The sequence below is a fragment of the Dictyostelium discoideum genome (assembly GCF_000004695.1).
Source record: "Dictyostelium discoideum AX4 chromosome 3 chromosome, whole genome shotgun sequence".
Classification (NCBI taxonomy): Eukaryota; Evosea; class Eumycetozoa; order Dictyosteliales; family Dictyosteliaceae; genus Dictyostelium; species Dictyostelium discoideum.
Window position 1 is genome coordinate 5152244 of NC_007089.4, and position 14198 is coordinate 5166441.

General features: G+C 23.8%; 5 protein-coding genes across 5 annotated transcripts; 1 reads left to right on the forward strand and 4 right to left on the reverse strand.

Moving 5' to 3' along the window:
• Positions 1–308: 308 nt before the first annotated feature.
• Positions 309–1424, forward strand: DDB_G0281927 (hypothetical protein; the record flags this gene model as incomplete). The annotated part of the gene is made up of 3 exons (XM_635413.1): positions 309–524; positions 687–1224; positions 1303–1424. The coding sequence occupies 3 exons, from the start codon at positions 309–311 to the stop codon at positions 1422–1424; spliced, it is 876 nt and encodes a 291-aa protein (XP_640505.1).
• Positions 1425–1729: 305 nt separating this feature from the next.
• On the reverse strand, positions 1730–3799 carry DDB_G0281929 (hypothetical protein; the record flags this gene model as incomplete). The annotated part of the gene is made up of 2 exons (XM_635414.1): positions 1730–3612; positions 3796–3799. 2 exons carry the CDS (start codon positions 3797–3799, stop codon positions 1730–1732), a joined length of 1887 nt encoding a protein of 628 aa, XP_640506.1.
• Positions 3800–4256: 457 nt separating this feature from the next.
• On the reverse strand, positions 4257–8243 carry DDB_G0281931 (leucine-rich repeat-containing protein; the record flags this gene model as incomplete). Its single annotated transcript, XM_635415.1, has 5 exons — positions 4257–6321; positions 6421–6656; positions 6749–7108; positions 7202–7387; positions 7455–8243. 5 exons carry the CDS (start codon positions 8241–8243, stop codon positions 4257–4259), a joined length of 3636 nt encoding a protein of 1211 aa, XP_640507.1.
• Positions 8244–9027: 784 nt separating this feature from the next.
• nola4 (pseudouridine synthase family protein) lies at positions 9028–10785 on the reverse strand (the record flags this gene model as incomplete). Its single annotated transcript, XM_635416.1, has 2 exons — positions 9028–10640; positions 10776–10785. The coding sequence occupies 2 exons, from the start codon at positions 10783–10785 to the stop codon at positions 9028–9030; spliced, it is 1623 nt and encodes a 540-aa protein (XP_640508.1).
• Positions 10786–11328: 543 nt separating this feature from the next.
• On the reverse strand, positions 11329–13287 carry DDB_G0281935 (hypothetical protein; the record flags this gene model as incomplete). Its single annotated transcript, XM_635417.1, has 1 exon — positions 11329–13287. The coding sequence occupies one exon, from the start codon at positions 13285–13287 to the stop codon at positions 11329–11331; it is 1959 nt and encodes a 652-aa protein (XP_640509.1).
• Between the last annotated feature and the right edge of the window lie 911 nt (positions 13288–14198).

The window sequence follows — 14198 nt, forward strand, 5'->3', positions numbered from 1 at the left end:
TCCCAATTTTATCTTTCTCTTTCAACCACACAAGGTCAGATTATATTAAAAATAAAAATAAACATTTGAAAAGGGTAATAGATTTTATAAACCCCTTTTTTTAAATCTTGATTTTATAAACCCCTTTTTTTAAATCTTGATTTTATAAACCCTTTTTTTAAAAAATAAAAAGGTTTATTTGTATTCTAATAAATTATTTATTATTGAATTTTTTAAACATATTTTAATTAATAAAAAACAAATGAATTTAATTTTTTTTTTTTTTTTTTATTATTTTAATATTAATATTATTTTTAGTTAAAGAAAAAATGAAAAAAGTTGAGTTTGAGAATGGATATCATGTTGTTGGAACAAACAGAGGGTCATCAGCAAAACTCTATTATGAAATTTATGGAAGTAAAGATGCAAAGAATAAATTAATGTTTTTAAATGGATTATCACAACCAACAACATCATTGAAATATCAGATTGAATATTTTAAAAAACTTGATGATTTTCAAATTTGTGTTTTTGATAATAGAGGGGTTTGTAAATCGAATTCATTTACATATTCTTTAAAAATTATGGCTCTCGATGCTATTGAATTGGTGGTAATTATTTATATATTATTTATACAGAAATTTAACACTTGTTTGTTTAAATTAATTTTAAATTTAATTATATTTCTTTTTTTATAAAAAATTTAGAAATTTTTAAATTGGAACAAAGTTAACTTTGTTGGGATTTCATTAGGTGGTAGTGCATGTCTACATTTGGTAAGTTTAATTGAAGAGGAATTGATAAATTCAGTTTTAGTTTCAGGGCCATGGTTGGGTGTCATAGAATTTCCTTCATTGAATCCAATAACAATGATTTTTCCTTATTTTATTAGGGACAATCGTAAAAGAATTCAGACTTGGAATAAACAAATATTCTCAAATAAATTTTTAACCTCTCCTTCAAAACAAGATCCTGAATTATTAAATGGTGATTTATTAGTCCAAATGTATTTAAAAAGTAAGAGTGTGATTACATATACACCTAAAAATGTATTAACCATTTTTGGTTGGTTTGTTGCCATTTTATTTTTTCATTTGACAAAATCAAAGAAAAATGATATTTTTGAACGGCCATATGCAAAAATTGGAGTCATTGCATCCAAACATGACCAAATAGTTAATTTTGAAATATTAAAAAAATTTTCCTCTGAAATAAATGCATGCAAACTATATGTTGCTGACTCAGGTAGGTGAATATATAATTTTAAATTTTTAATTTGAAATTTAAAAAAAAATATATTTACACGATTTGGTTTTTTTATAGGTCATCTTCTTACTATTGAGGATTCTGAATTTATAAATAGTACCATAGTGAAACATATTTACAACTCAAATCTAACTTATGATTTCCCTCAAAATAACATTATAATAAATAGTAAATTATAATATACAATAAAATAAAAAAACTTTATTATTATTTATTTTTATTATTATTGTTGTGTTATTATAAGTAAAAAAGGAATTAGAAAAAAAAAGAAAAGAAATTGACCAAAAAATTACAAAAAAAATGGATTTTAATAAACTATTCATTTTTTTATTATTTACAACAATTTATAAATGTGGCTATATTATATTATTTAATAACGCTTCTTGATCGATTGTTAAGAAAAATATTTTCTTGATTTTTTTTTTTTTTTTTTTTTTTTTTTAATTGATTGAATTTTCATTACAACCTTTTGTGTGACTTATTTCTATGATAGTAAGTTATCATTATGAATATCATGATAATCCCCAACTCCATCATTTGTATATCCACTTAATAATTGGTGTATTTCATCAAATGAAAATTTATTATTATTATTATTATTATTATTATCAATATTATCACTACTGTTATTTTTATTATTATTATTATTATTATTATTATTATTATTATTATTATTATTATTATTATTATTATTATTATTATTATTATTATTATTATTATTATTATTATTATTATTATTATTATTATTATTATTATTATTATTATTATTATTAATATTATTAATATTATTACCAATTGTATTTATTGAATTAAAAGAGTTTTTATCAAATTCTGAAAATGAAGTTCTATTAACTTTAACTAAATTAATGATAACGAAAATTAAACATAAGAAACCAAAGGAAGCAATTGGTATTATTGTTGGTATTAACCAATCGGTAATATTAGTTCTTGGTATGAATTCTTTACAATATTGTTGAGTTATATTTGGAAATTCAATATAAGTTAGAATTTTAAAATCTGGATGAATGGTGACATTATAATGAAAAGGCTCGAAATAAATGAATAGACTAGCATCACCATTATTCTGACTTTCAGGATCCTCTTCAAGATCGACGATACATGATTGAGGCAATTCATCTGAAATACATTTACCATAGAATCTACAATAGAGTGTTGAGAAATTACTACAACTTGAAACCCATCTAATATCTTCTCTATCATAACCTCTACCATATTCAAATTCGAAATAATCTATATCATTCAAAGAACCACAGATTGGAGATGGTTCAATGATGGTCTCAATTTCAAAAGACATTTTAAAACAATATTTGTCCTTTAGGTAATCGGTTAAACCACTTAGAGTAATTGATAATCTTAAATCACCAATACCATACTTTAAAGATTCGAATTGGCCAGGAAAGAATTCGATCTCTCTTTCTTTTCCAATTAGAATCACTTGAATTGTAATTGTAATATCTTTGGTTATTAATTGATAATTTTGAAGTGTATCATGATTTGAATTATCATAGGTCGAAGGTGTAGTGGTGGAATTTGTAACGATCCAATTTTGAAATTCAAAATCTAAGAAATCATTATAGACCATTGATCTACTATCTTGTAATGACTTTTTTGCAATTGATAGACCAGTGAATTTTATTGACCAACTACTATTGGAATTATAATAGATGATCTCGGGTAAGGATGGATTGAGTGTTGGTGAAGTTGATATGATTGATGTATCCCTCTTTAAATTACATAATGGTCCTGATAGGGTGTAATTATCGCACATACAAATACCAAGGAAACAATTACCATGACCATTGCAAATACCTGTATTACCTGGACATTGTGATACATCTTTGTATAGGAAATAGTTATCGGCAATTCCCAATACACCATCGACCACAATGTAGATATCTTGTGCTTTTAAATAAATTGATGAGATATTAATTGTTTGTAAATCACATTTCAATAATTTCACATCTGGATGTTGATCACTATATTCCAATAAAGTCTTAAAGTATGATTGATCCAATAGGAAATTATTATAAACCTCTGGATCCTCCATATCACCATAGTTACTACCAACACCAATACCTAATCGAGTCTCATTTAAAAAGGTTTCTTGTGTGAAATGCATCGGTTTTGTACATGGCAATTTACCAATATACACTGTTATATTACTATCAACTCCTCCTAAATTCTTTACAAACATTATTATCGGGTAATAAGGTGGTGATACTACTGGTGCTAAAATCGTTGGTACTAATGCACCTTCTTTATTATTTATATTTCTAATATAATCTGGTGGTACATTATCATCTATATATATATCATTATCATTACTATATCCATTACATTTTGAATCTATTTTTATTTTTATTTATTTATTTTTATTTTTATTTTTATAATTGGCTTGTTAATGAATATCATTACATTTTAATTATTTTTAGATATTTATAAAAAAAAAAAAAAAAAAAATCTTTTTTTTTTACATACTTTTTTTTAATAAGATAATAATAAAATAAATTATTATTAAATATATTTTACCCATATTGATTCTATTATTTTTTTTTGGGTTTCATATATTAATTTCAAAATTTTCTTTTTTTGTATTATTACATAAAATATAATAATTTTAAAAAAAAAAAAAAAAAAAAAAGTTTAGTTTTTTCTTTTTTTATTTTTTTTTTTTTTACTTTAATTTATAGTATCAATATATTTAATTAAAAATAAAATTATAAAATAAATAAAAATAAATAAAAATTAAAAATAATATATATTTTTATTATTTAAATTTTATTTTTATTTTTTTTTTATTTTTTTTTTTTTTTTTTTTTTGATATTGGGTTGTTTCATTTTTGTGTGAAAGTAGGGTGTAGTGGTTAGAAAAACAAAAATAAATAAAAATAAAAATAAAAATAAATGATTTTCAAAAAATATCATAATCTTGTGGATCAGTTTTTTTTTTTTTCCCTCTATCTTTTTTTTTAAATACAAATATAAATTTTTTAATTATTTTTATTAAACTCTTCGTTATTATTAATATTATTATCATTATTATCATCATTATTATTATTATCATTATTATGATTAAAATTTGTTCCACTATTATCAATCGATAAACTAATTAAACAATCTTGACCATCACCAGGTGTTATTTTTTCACCGTTATAATTATTATTATTATTATTACAGTCTAATTGTTTTGCTGAAATTATATTATTATTAATATTATTATTATTATTATTATTATTATTATTATTATTATTATTATTATTATTATTATTATTATTATTATTATTACAATTTGAATTTATTTGAGAATTTCTTCTTTTTAATTCAAAACTACCTAAAACATTTAAATTATTACTGACAGTTCTTTCAAAAATTGGTTCTTTTGTTGTTTCAAAACTATCATCGCCATCAATTGAATTAATATCTTTAATATCAGAAATTAAATTATTTGAAGTGATTCTAACCCATGTTATGAATTTGATGATATGATAATCGATAACTGTTTGCCATTTTTTTGGTAAAAAGTATTTCAAAGAGAATAAGAATAATAATAATAATAAAACAGTATAAACCACAACAACCACTGATAAAATGATTTCAATACCTTGTGAATCATAAAGTTTTGTAGTTGCCAATGATGATAAAATTAAAATACAAACATAACTAAAAAGTAAAACTGAATTACCAATAGTTTCAGAATAATTACTAATTCTATAAACGTATGGTTTAAATATGATTTGACTAATAATTGATGAACCAATTACGAGTAACACAACGAATATACTGAATGATGATTTTGGATCGATTAAAGCCAATGAAACTGCCATGAAAAATCTTCTACCCAAAGCAACCAATTCATACCAATAAACTGATTTACGATAATCTATATAAATTGAACCAATCATTGTTAAAATCATTGGATTATCTAATCTCTTTCTATTGTAGAATAGTAATATCGCAAATAATAATGGTATACCAATAACATAGATAATTGTGAATGCAATTGTTAATCTCATTATACGATTATGTGTTGAATTATCACCACATTCTTGCCATGGGAAAAATGACATAAACGATTCACCTGTGACTTGGTCTTTTGTACATGGATAATTTTGAAAGATATAAATACACAATGGTAAATATAAGAAATTCAATGCTAAAAGATTAACACGGACACCTGAATAAATTAATTTCTTATTGAAAATGTAATCTACACCATTTAAACTACTCTTTACATAATGGAATAATTGCATTGATGCAATGAAAACAATTGAAATCACCAAAAATGCAAATGGTAAACAAATCATGACAATGAATAAATTTGGCCAACGTGATAAATTATTTATACAAAGGAAACCAAATGAAAAATTTAACCAACTTGAACCACTGTAAAAAATTGAGAAAAATGATGGCCATGGAGATAATTTTGAAAGTAGTAAATTGAAAACTTGGTAATAATACATAACGGTTTTACGTGTAGATGATGGTAATGATCTTTTTGGATCTGTCATTACAAAGAATAAAAACAATGCAATGAAAACAACTACAACCACTATGAAAATTACAATCGATTGTGGACCGGTTGGACAAACTGAACATTCTGTTCCCTTATGGAAATAACCATCGACACATTTTGAACATAATCTACCTTGATAACCATCTTGGCATGTATAATTATATGATGAATCTGGATTACATGATGTATACCCAAAATTACTAATTATACATTTCAATAAATATTCTGGATTTTCATTTGATGGCATTGGGTAATATCCGCTTGGAATTAGAATATCATTGCCACCACCTGGACAATATGAATCTTGTGGACATATTTTACATGACCCATTTACACCACGATAATTATAATCACAAAGACAAAAACTATTATTATAATAAGTTGAATCTAATGAAATTCTAATATCAAATCCTTTACCAATAATTGATGGACATGCATATGATTCAGTATCTTTATGAATAAAAATAACACTTGGTTCCATAAATAATGGTAAACTACCATCACTACTTCCTAAAAATGGATTATTTTCTAAATACATTGTTCTATTATTTAAAAAAAAAGAAAAAAAAAAAAAAAAAAAAAATTAATAAAATTTATAAAATTATTAAATAAATTTTAAATAAATAATAAAAAAAACATACGATAAAAAACTTAACTGATTTGGCACTGTTCCTGATAAATTATTATATGATAAATCTAAATCATTTAAATTTGGCATCCAAGATAAATATTCTGGAATTGGTCCACTTAATTTATTATGTGAAAGATTAATAATAAAAATTTTTGTTAATAATTCAATTTGTTGTACACCATCCCAAACCATATTTTCAAAAAATTCACCATGAATTTCATTATATTGCGCTGATATAATTGTTAACTAAAAATTTTTAATTAAATTATTATTATTATTAATATTAATATTAAAAAAAAAAACAATAATAATAATAATAATTTTTTTATTTTACTTACATGAGTTTGATGTTTAATTGGATCTAAAATTTCGGATAATGAACAATTAAATTTATTTGAAGAAATATCAATTCTATTTAAATTTGAAAAGTTATTAAATGATGATGGTATTGTTCCAGTTAAATTATTACGTGCTAAGTTAATATATTCAATACCAATCATATTACCAATACTTGATGGTATTGTACCAGAAATTAAATTATCTGCTAATAATAATTCATTCATTTGTAATGGTGCTTTCCCTAAACAATTTGGTAAACTTTCAAATCTATTAATATCAAAATGAACATCTCTTAATCCATCCAATTGACATATCCAATCTAAATCACCATAAAATGAATTTCCTGAAAATCTTAATGACTAAAAAAAAAAACAAAATAAATAATAATATTAATATATATATTAATATAATTTAAAATAAAATTATATTTTTATAATAAAAATAAAACTTACTTTTAAATTTGGATTATTTAAAAAAACACCACTTAAATCTCCACCTAACTGATTTCTTGTTACTTCAAATAATTTTAAATTTTGTAAATTTCCCATTGTTAATGGAATGCTACCTTCCAATTGGTTATCATATAACCAAAATTGTTCTAAATATGATAAATTCCCTATTGATGATGGTAATGTACCCTATTTTTAAATAAAAAATTAAAATCACATTTTAAAAAAAAAAAAAAAAAAAAGAATTAAAACTTACAGTAATTGTATTTAAACCAAAATCTAATAATTTAATTTTTTTTAAATCTCCAACTTCTGGTGGAATTGTACCAATTAATAAATTCTCTTCTAAAAAGAGTAAATCTAAAATTGGATATTTACTAAAAAATGTTGGAATAGTACCTTGAAATTGATTCATTGCAATCCATAATGTAACTATTGAATCTGGTAAATACGATGCCCATTCTAAATCACCTTGGAATTCATTTTCATTTAGTGATATATAGGAAAGATTATTCATTTGTTGAAAAATTCCAATTGGAATTTCACCATAAAAGCCGTTATTTGAAATATCCAATGTTTGCAAATGTACTAAATTTTTAATTTCAGTTGACATTTCACCAACTATATTATTTAAACTCATTTTAATTGATATTACATTATTTGTTATTCCACCATCGAATGAATTACATTCAATACCATACCATTGATTCATACATGGATCACCATTTAACCAATTTGTATTATCATCCCAATCTTTACCATTCCAATCGGAATATAATTTTTCCAATATAATCTTTTCATTACTAACCAATGGAATTGTTGTTAAACTTTCAACATTTCCTAAAAATTTTCTTATTTTTTCAATCTCTTTAAATTTAATTAAATTTCTTTCTCTCTTTTCTTTTGTTTGTATATTGTTATTATTATTATTATTATAATTATTATTAATATTATTATTTTTATTATTATTTATTCTAATTGATTGAGAAATATTTAAAAAACAAATAAATACAATTAATAAAATAAAAATAAATTTTTTATTCATTTTTTTTTCCAGCCAAAAAAAAAAAAACACTTTTGTGATAATGGAGAGAAAAAAAAAAAAAAAAAAATAGAGATAGGAGGTATGGATATAGGGTGATCTAAAAAAAATAATAAAAAAATATAAAAAAAAAAAAAAAAAGAAAAAAAAAAAAAATAAAATAAAAAAAAAAATAAAAATAAAATTAGAAAAAAAAAGAATTTAAATAAAAATATTAAGAAGCTCGAACAAACAAACTGGTTAAAAAAACTGATTTCTGAAGAGTTACGGTGGGAAAAAACCGGTATGATCAGCCAAAGTGGCAAAAATATCTAAATGATTTCTATTTTTAATTTTTTTTTCATTTTTTTTATTTTCATTTTTTTTTTTTTTATTTATTTTTTTTTTTTTTTTGATTAAAAATAAATTTACATTGATCAAATCAAAGAACCACCAATTTTTTAAAAATTATTTCCAATAATCACACAATTGTAGTATAGTTTTTTTTTCTTTCCGAAAACAATTCAAAATCAGATTTTTTTTATTTTTATTTTTTAATTATTATTATTTTTTTTTTTTTTTTTTTTTTTTTTTTTTGATTTTCTGAAATTTTTTTTTTTGGAAAAGTAAAAAAAAAATAGAAAAAAATATATGAATTTATTTACCCACAAATTTATAAAGTTTATTTTTATTAATTAGTATCTTTTTTTTTTATTTTTTATTTTTTATTTTTTTTTTTTTAAATTTTTTTTTTTTTTTTATTCTAAAAATAGAAAAAAAAAGATTATTTTTTTAAAAAGAAATCAATTTAATTCTTTGATTTCTTTTTTTCTTTTTTATCTTTTTTATCTTTTTTATCAGAAGATTCTTTTTCGCTGTCTGAATCTTTATCGGAAGATTTCTTTCTCTTTTTGTCTTTCTTTTCTTTTTTGGATGATTCATCATCAGAGTCATCTTTTGAGGATTTCTTTTCTTTCTTTTCTTTCTTTTCTTTCTTTTCTTTTTTGTCTTTCTTTGAGGATTTCTCTTCTTCAGATTCGTCATCGGATGAGTCTTTCTTCTTTTCTTTTTTATCTTTCTTTTCTTTCTTTGGGACTGGTTTTTCATCTTCAGATGATTCAACTTCAGCTTTAACGGCGACAGAGGCAGTTGCTTTCTTTGGAGTATCAACATTCATTGATTCGACTGGGGAGGTGGTGGTGGTAGTGGCAACTTGACCAGTGTAATAGGTGTAAGTGTTGGTCCAATCTGATGGAGTTTTTTCATTTGGTTTACCAAATTTGTCTAATTTACCATCTTTGATCATTTCCTTCTTGACCTTTGCTTTTGGACCAAGACCCCATCTAACTGGATAGACATCTCTATCCATGATAACTCTTTTGATTGTGGCAACGACACCATGATCACAAGTGGCCATTGAAGCGGTGGTCATTTGAGCGATACCAATAGCGATGGCTTCACCTTTGGTGGTGATAAGAACGACTTCTTCGTTTGATTCAATGTCTTGTTCATAACGTAAGAGACCTGGAATCATGAGTTTAGCACCATAACAGATGGCATTGATTGCAGAGTCTTTAACGACGATTCTCTTGTAATTGGTGAGAATTGCTTCCAATGGTTGAATGACACGACGTAAGTAAGATTCGTCTTTGCTATTGTCATATTCGTATTGAGCGTCTTTGACGTCATGCATGGTGACTTGACCCTTCTTTTCAGACATGATACCGGAACGGACTCTACGAAGTTCTTGCATATGACCACCGACACCCATCAAGAGACCAATGTGAACGCAAAGGGTACGAATATAGGTACCGGCTTCACAATCGACCCAAATTAAACCTAAATTACGTTCTGGGTCAAATTCTAATAATTTGGAGTTATGAATGGTACGAACTCTTAATCTCTTTTTGACGGCAGATTTTTGTGGTGGTCTTTGGAAGAGAGCACCGGTCAAGGTGTCTACAGCCTTTGAGAGTTCAGTGGTACCTTCGATGGCACCATGTAAACGAACGATACCAATGTACTCTTTACCTGCACCTTGTTGTGATTTAACCAAACGAGTTGCACGTTCAATACAAACGATTAAACAACCAGTAACCTTTGGATCCAATGTACCAGAGTGACCAGTTTTGGTTACACGAAGAATGGTACGAATCCATGCTACAACTTCATGTGATGATGGATTTGATGGTTTATCCAAATTGATAATACCATATTTAACATACTCTTTGATTGGTCTCTTTAATGGTGAATGACCATTTGGAATTGGTGTATAATGACCAGTTCTAACTGATAATTGATCATAATTTTTTAATAATAATGGCCATTTACTAGTATCTAAAATTGGGGTTTTTTCTGGTTTAATAACTTGTTCAACTTCTTGTGTTGATTTTTCACTTGATTTTGATTTTGATTTTTTATCTATAATTAATTAAGATAAAATAATAAATAAATAAAAAAAAAAATAATAAATTAATATTATTATTATTATTATTATTATTAATATATTTTTAAAAAAAAAATAATAAATTTTAATTGATTAATTTTCACACATACCAGTTGTCATTGTTGAAATTTCTTATTTTAAATAATATTTAAAACTTTTTTTTTTGTTTTGTTTTTTGATTATAATAATTATTACTATTTGATTTTATGGAAGAAAATAAATGAGTAAATAAAAATTAGATTTTGTGATAAGAAATTTGAAAAACAAATAATAACAATCGGTTTTATAAAATTCTATAAAAAATAAAAAAAAAATAAAAAAAAAAAAAAAAAATTTTAACGAAAAAAAAATAAAAAAATGAAAAAAAAAAAAAATGAAAAAAAAAAAATAAAAAATTAAAAAAAAATAAAAATAAAAAAAAAACGAATATAGAAAACGAAAAAAAAAATAAAAAAAAAAAAAAAAATTTGGAAAACTGGATTTCTTGATGAAATACTAGGAGTTTTTTTTTGTTAATTTAATTACACTTTTGAAATTATTAATTAATGATACTTTTTAAATTTATTTATTATTTATTTTTTTTCTACACTTTATATTTTTTAAAAACTGAAATTTGTATTATTATTATTATTATAATTATTATTATTATTTTTTAATTTAATTTTATAAATCATTATTATCTTTATGATTATTAAAAATATCATCATCAAAATTTGATGATGATGTTGTTGAAGTTCCATCAGATAATTGTTTATAATCTTTATATTGATGGGATTTTTTATATCTATAGAAACCAAATGCCAATATAGCAATTACAATTAATGGTAATATGATACCTAAAGCTATCCAAATTTTATCAGTTTTCTTTGGAGGGCTACCAGCGAAATTGAAATGAATTTCTAAACTACCTGGAGCATTTCCAGAGGATGTGGTGGTAACAAAAGAGAATTGAATATTATAATGATCCATGGTGGTTGGATCGGTTGGAATAAATTCAGAGAAATTACCATCCAAGGCAATGTTTGAATCGATTAGATAATAGATTGAATCCATATCGGTTGGTGGAGTACTAATGTTATAATTGAGTGCACCATTTAAATTGATAGCATTGTAGATACTCAATGCTGGTTTGATTGTGTTTGGACCAATACCACCAATGTCGAGTGTTGAATTATAGAAAAGATCCATATAACCATGAACTTCACAATTGCAATCGGGTTGAATTTGGAAAACACCATCGGATATAACATTGGCACTTAAATATACATTCTCGCCAACCACATTGATTAAACCACCATTATTGTTTAATAAGAAAATATAGGTACGAGAATTTGCATGTAATACTAAACTACCACCCTCTGCTTGTTCATAGTTACCATTTGGACAAACCAATGAGGTGGGCACATCGACGATACCCTCGGATATGATACATTTCTCCAATATTAATTGATTGGTAGTCAAAAGAGTTGTATCTGGTTTTAAAGTGATTGAACCAAAAATAGAGAACCCATCTTGCATCTCTACAACACCCTCTTCAATGGTGATGTTTGAGTATTGTGATGAGCCTTGAGCAATTGGTGAAACAATTGAACCTGGTGGGAAGGTGATGTTTGATAGGAATGAATTTGTATTCTCCATAATTGTGAATACACCATTGAATACCACTGGTAGATCTGTTGGGGAGATTCTAATTGAGGTTTGTGGTAATACCGTTATATTTCCATCGATTACGGCATCACCAATTGAAATGAGTGTACCTGATCCTTGGAATGTACTTAACAAAGTGCTCTTGAAAAGCTGTATCTCACCAATGACAGCATTACCCATTGTAATCTTTGTGATGGTGCTTGGGTTGAAAATTGGTGTAATCAATGTAGATGCGTCCAATGTACCATAGAATAAATAGGTTGAACCATATCTACTGCTACCATTATCCATAAGATCCATTTGGTTACATTTAATCGATGTATTCATCGATGTTACAATACCATTTGATAATTGGATATTCATAGCTTGAATTCTTGCCTCATCTTGCACCAACATCGACGAATCACTAACGATTCTATTGCCCATCAATGACGATTTATCATATAGAGTGAATTGTGTATTCACGTCGATTGAAACATCCACAAAATCATTTGAAAATAAATTTGATGAAGTCGATATGGATGAGCCATCGGTTAATTTCACTATTGAGTTTATAAATTCAATGGAACCACTCATAATTGATCCACTGTTGGTTGAAAGTGTAATTTCAACATTTGTAAATTTGGAATCACCATTCACTGTGACACTACTATTCAATTCTAAACTTATACTTGATACTTTATTCGTTGGGAATGTAACTTGTAATTGGTTGGCAATTAATGAATTTGAAACTGTCAACAATGCTGTATTACCAGATGGTATCACTAAATTGTTAATTATAAATGTTGATATTTGTGGATTATTGAAAGCAACTTGATTATCCCAATACTTTGGATTTATAATATTACAACCTATTTTTGAATAACAATCTTCTTGAATTATAAAATTGGTTGTATAATTACTAGTTACACTAGTTTTAGATTTTACAATATTTATAAAAAAAATTGAAAAAATTAATAACAATAATAATTTCATTTTTTTTTTTTTTTTATCTATACATAAAAACGTTTATTATTATTTTTGAAAAAAAAAAAAAAAAAAAAAAAAAAAAAAAAAAAAAATTAAAAAATAAAGAGAAAAAACAAAAAACAAAAAAAAAAAAAAAAAAATTAAAATATTTTTTTTTTTATTTTAGAAAATATCTTATGATGCACTATGCGAAATTCTTTGAAGAGTCACCCAATTAAAAAAAAAAAAAATATTCAATGGAAAAAATCTTTTTTTTTTTTTTTTTTTTTTTTTTGTGGGGAAGAATAAGCCTTATTTATTATTTTTTTTGTTATTAACAATTGCTTACTTGTGTAATTATAAAAAAAAAATTATAAAAGTTTGTGAAGATTTCTGTTTTGTGTATGATAGGTCTCCAATGGAAACATTATATACCCCACAAAAATCATCACAAACTTTCAATTTGACATGGTCATAATCAATAATATATAAATATTTTATTACTATTTATTTACTCATTTTTAAACGATTTAAATATATATGGGATTTATTAAATACTATTTACTTTTTTTTTCAAACCAAAAATACCAAAAAAAAAAAAATAAAAAATAATTAAAAAAATAAAAATTAATAAAAAAAAAATTAATAAAAAAATAAATAAAAATGGGGGTCAATCTAATAATTACTAAACAAATTTTGTAAATCTTGTTAAGGGTGTAAACAATTATTTTTTATTTTTTTTTTTTGGTATTTTCATTTTTTTTTTTTTTATTTTAATTAATTTTTTTAATTTCCTTTTTTAGTATTTGGTATTTTCATTTTTTTTTTTTTTTTTAATTTTTTTTTTGATATTTACATTTTTTATTTTTTATTTTTTTGTTTTCTTTTTTTGTTTTGATTGCCAAAAGAATCATATCTCTACTGATCAAAAAAAAAAA